Source organism: Microtus ochrogaster, unplaced genomic scaffold (genome assembly GCF_000317375.1).
Source record: "Microtus ochrogaster isolate Prairie Vole_2 unplaced genomic scaffold, MicOch1.0 UNK32, whole genome shotgun sequence".
Classification (NCBI taxonomy): domain Eukaryota; kingdom Metazoa; phylum Chordata; class Mammalia; order Rodentia; family Cricetidae; genus Microtus; species Microtus ochrogaster.
The window spans coordinates 3,974,155-3,977,735 of record NW_004949130.1 but is presented as its reverse complement, the minus strand read 5'-3'; the positions used below and the strand labels follow the sequence as shown (position 1 = coordinate 3,977,735).

Here is a 3,581-nt window from a genome sequence, read left to right as displayed (position 1 = left end):
TCTACAGAGCTAGTTCCAGGACAGGCTCCAAAGCCACAGAGAAACCCTGTCTCGAAAACAAACAAACAAACAAACAAACACAGGCTCTCTGACCCAATGGTGAGGTCACATGCACACATAGCCAGGGACTTTTTCATATGGTGCTGGGGGCTTGAACTCAGGTCTTCAGGCAGCATAGCAAGTGTCCTTACTCACTGGGTCATCTCTCCAGCTCCAATGGTAGTATTTTTTGAGGTAGAAGGAACCACATTGTACTTTGAGCTGTGTAACTGACATTTACCCAGTCATATACTCTTTTCCTTGCCTCGGTCTCTTGAGTGTTAGGATTAAAGGTATGCACACCATGCCAGGCTACGGCTCTTTATCCTGTGCCCACCCCTCGCCAGGTTTTCTTTGTGTAGCTCTGGTTGTCCTGAAACTTGCTCTGTAGCCCAGGTTGGTCTCAAACTCAGAGAATCACCTGCCTCTGCCTCCCAAGCATGGAATTAATAATGTGCACCATCATTGCTTGGCCCCATAGTCTAACGATGGATGTATCCTGGTTATCCAGAGCCAAACACCATTCTCACACTGCTTAGCACACTCTATGGGGGTCACCTCAACTCTGCCTCAGAACCACTGGGCTGGACTAACACTTTCAGTCCTCACTCACCTCACATCAAGCCCTACTCTTGGAGGGAGAAACAGAGAAGTTTTTCATCTTCATTACTCTTTGTGGTACTGAGGATTGAACCCAGGCCTTCCACTGCTGGGTGGGCTCTCAAGTTTGGTTATCTGTTACACTTATCTGCCTACAGAGGTGCACTCTGGACAGAGTGTTCCAGTGTGGCCTAGATGTGGTTAGTCTATTCTCATGTCACAGATCTCAATGGATAAAGGGATTTCTAGCTTTCCTTGATCAGCTACGATGACAAATCAATGTTGGAAGTGGTTAGACATGACTTAGTTACTCCTGGGCAAACATTACCATCGCTGTCTCCTGCACTCAAGATCCTTTCCATTAATCTTCTATGGAAAGAATGTCATTACTTATGAGAAAGAACTTTGAGAACATGTTCATTGAACAGTTTTATTCTGTTTTAGGATAAAAGTCTTGCTACTGGAAGGTGCACTGTGGACACGTTTGCTGCCAGTTATTATTGGGACAGTGAACACCCCAGTCAATGACCCAGGGGGCTGTAAACAAGTGTGAGCTCATGCTGCATGGGCACTTACAGTTCCGGAACTGGCCGGGAACATCTCAGCCTAGAGGTATTGCCACAGTACGTGCTTTGATGCTTTCAGGGTGCCTAAAAATGTGTTCAATACCATGATTTGTGGGTTCTCCAAAACAGCTAGTTCTTCACATGCAGGCACACAGTAAACTATGGCTGCCAAGTACCAGATCTCAACAATGAAACCAAATTACAAAACGTCTCCTTGTTAAGCTATACAAAAGATATAAAATTAAAAAATAATCAACCATCCTTAAATGGTGTAGGAGGTCTTTCAGTATTTGTGTTGCTTTCACCGGTTAATCAATAAAGAAACTGCTTGGCATGATAGGGCAGAACTTAGATAGGCAGAGAAGACAGAACTGTATTCTGGGAGGAAGAAAGCAGCAGATCGAGCTGAGCCGCCATGGAGCTGCCAGGTCAGACATGCGGAATCTTTTCTGGTAAGCCATGACCTCGTGGTGACATACAGATTATTAGAAATGGGTTGAACCAAGATGTGAGAGTTAGCCAATAAGAGGCTAGAGCTTATGGGCCAAGCAGTAATTTAATTAATACAATCTCTGTGTGATTATTTTGGGGGTTAGCTAGCTCCTCCAACAACACTTAGTGTGACTCTCCTACAGTACAATTTCCCATACCTTTATCACTACTGAATGAGAAAAGTAACAAGAATCAAAGTAGATAAAAGTAGTCAAATCTTTGGATCCCTTTATTCCATGGCCTTCGTCAAAAACACAAAGTGGCCAGATCTTTTCCACTATAGCTTAAATATCAAAAAAGATTTATTAGTAATTTACAGTTAGCAACAAACGTGTACATGGAGTCATCAGTGGGTCACAGGCCCACAGACTGTGTTAGTGATGTTTTACAGGTGCAAGATGGTTCTGAAAATTCCATCTTCTTGAAGTAAAAGAGGAGTCAGTGTCATTGCAACAGAATTCCAGGCATAGCAGGAGGAACAGATCAACTGATGCCTAGTCTTAATGTCTTACAAAGGGGGAAAGTTACTTATTTGAAAATACAGTGAGGTACATTCTCATTTATGATTATTTACATTCATACACTGAAAATATCTGTTATTTGGACAAATTCAATGATTTGCTACAAAATGAAGTCCATACACTATGCACGAATAATTTATCCTTTTTAGATAATGGAATAAAATTATCAAATCTTCATTTATGTTCCAAACATTAAAAAAAAAAAAATCAAAACCTTTTAAGTCCGGAAAGCAAGGGGAAAGGACCCACCCACAGTCCTACTCCTCAGCACACCGACTTCTGCAAGAACACGTATGTTTGCTGACTTTAAACGTTTATTTTTTAAAAAATTAGTTGCTTTTTATACAGCTATACAAAGTTCTTAATGTTTCTTTGGCAATGGAATATAATGGAATTTTACAACTATATAAAAAAGTTACCTTTGCCTAAGAAACAGTATTTACCTGTGTGTACATAGTTGACTGACAAAATTCTACCATCCAGCACCCTAATTAAGTGTCGAAATAAGCTACCTCATATTATAGGATCTCCAAAAAGAAAGAAAAAGATACAGACACGCACACACACGCGCACGCACGCACACAAAACCTCCTGTGGCTCAAAACACAGTATCACGGCCTATCTGCAGGCAACTCGAAGTAATCACCGAATACAATTAATTAGTGATAAGAAAATCCTTTCAGTGATGAGGAAACACTTAGCAGTTCCACTCAGCTCGCTGGAGTTCGACTCTAAGCAAGGACCATGACCTCCTGCTACTCCACACACACTTATGCTCTTGTCAAGCCTTTCTGCCTCAAAGCAACTGCAGTGTAGCTTTGAAATGAAGCAGAAAAACAAACAGATAAACCCAGTGCTGGTGACAGACAGACAGCAACTTCACTTCTTCATCTTCACAAAGACTGAAACCACTTTCCAGGACCAGGAAGAGCTAGGAGTCACCTATTTTCAAAGACTTGTTTGTAGACTATGCAGCAACTTTGTTGTCTTTCTAAAAAGGAAAAAGAAATATTAGTTCATGTTCTAAGCCAAGGCTCATTAGTAAGACTTTTTTCGCCATGCGGTGGTGGCGCACGCCTTTAATCCCAGCACTTGGGAGGCAGAGGCAGGCGGATCTCTGTGAGTTCGAGGTAAGCCTGGTCTACAAAGGGCAAAGTTAATAAGAAGAGATAGGGAGGAACTCCCCTCGTCTGGAAAAACCAAAAAAAAAAAAAAAAAAAGGTTTTCTAAGATAAAACAATTTTGTAGCCACATGAAATTGAACTACTTGAGGATAAAAATGTCTGTTAAGTCTGACAACATATTCCTGACTGTAATTCATTCTTTACCACTTTTGTATTATGAGAACTCTAATTCAGTCTCA

At 41.3% G+C, this 3,581-nt stretch overlaps 1 protein-coding gene across 4 annotated transcripts in view; it reads right to left on the bottom strand.

Annotated features, from left to right (window-relative positions):
- Positions 1–1,908: 1,908 nt before the first annotated feature.
- Lsm14a (LSM14A, mRNA processing body assembly factor) overlaps positions 1,909–3,581 on the bottom strand; it is a 47,031-nt gene continuing 45,358 nt past the window's right edge. For all 4 annotated transcript variants that reach the window (XM_005368430.2, XM_005368431.2, XM_005368432.2 and 1 more), the window contains one exon: positions 1,909–3,209. Coding sequence is in view for 1 of the 4 variants with exons in the window: in XM_005368431.2 (XP_005368488.1) it covers positions 3,186–3,209 (24 nt within the window). In the remaining 3 variants the exon portion in view is untranslated. The remainder of the gene's footprint in view (positions 3,210–3,581) is intronic.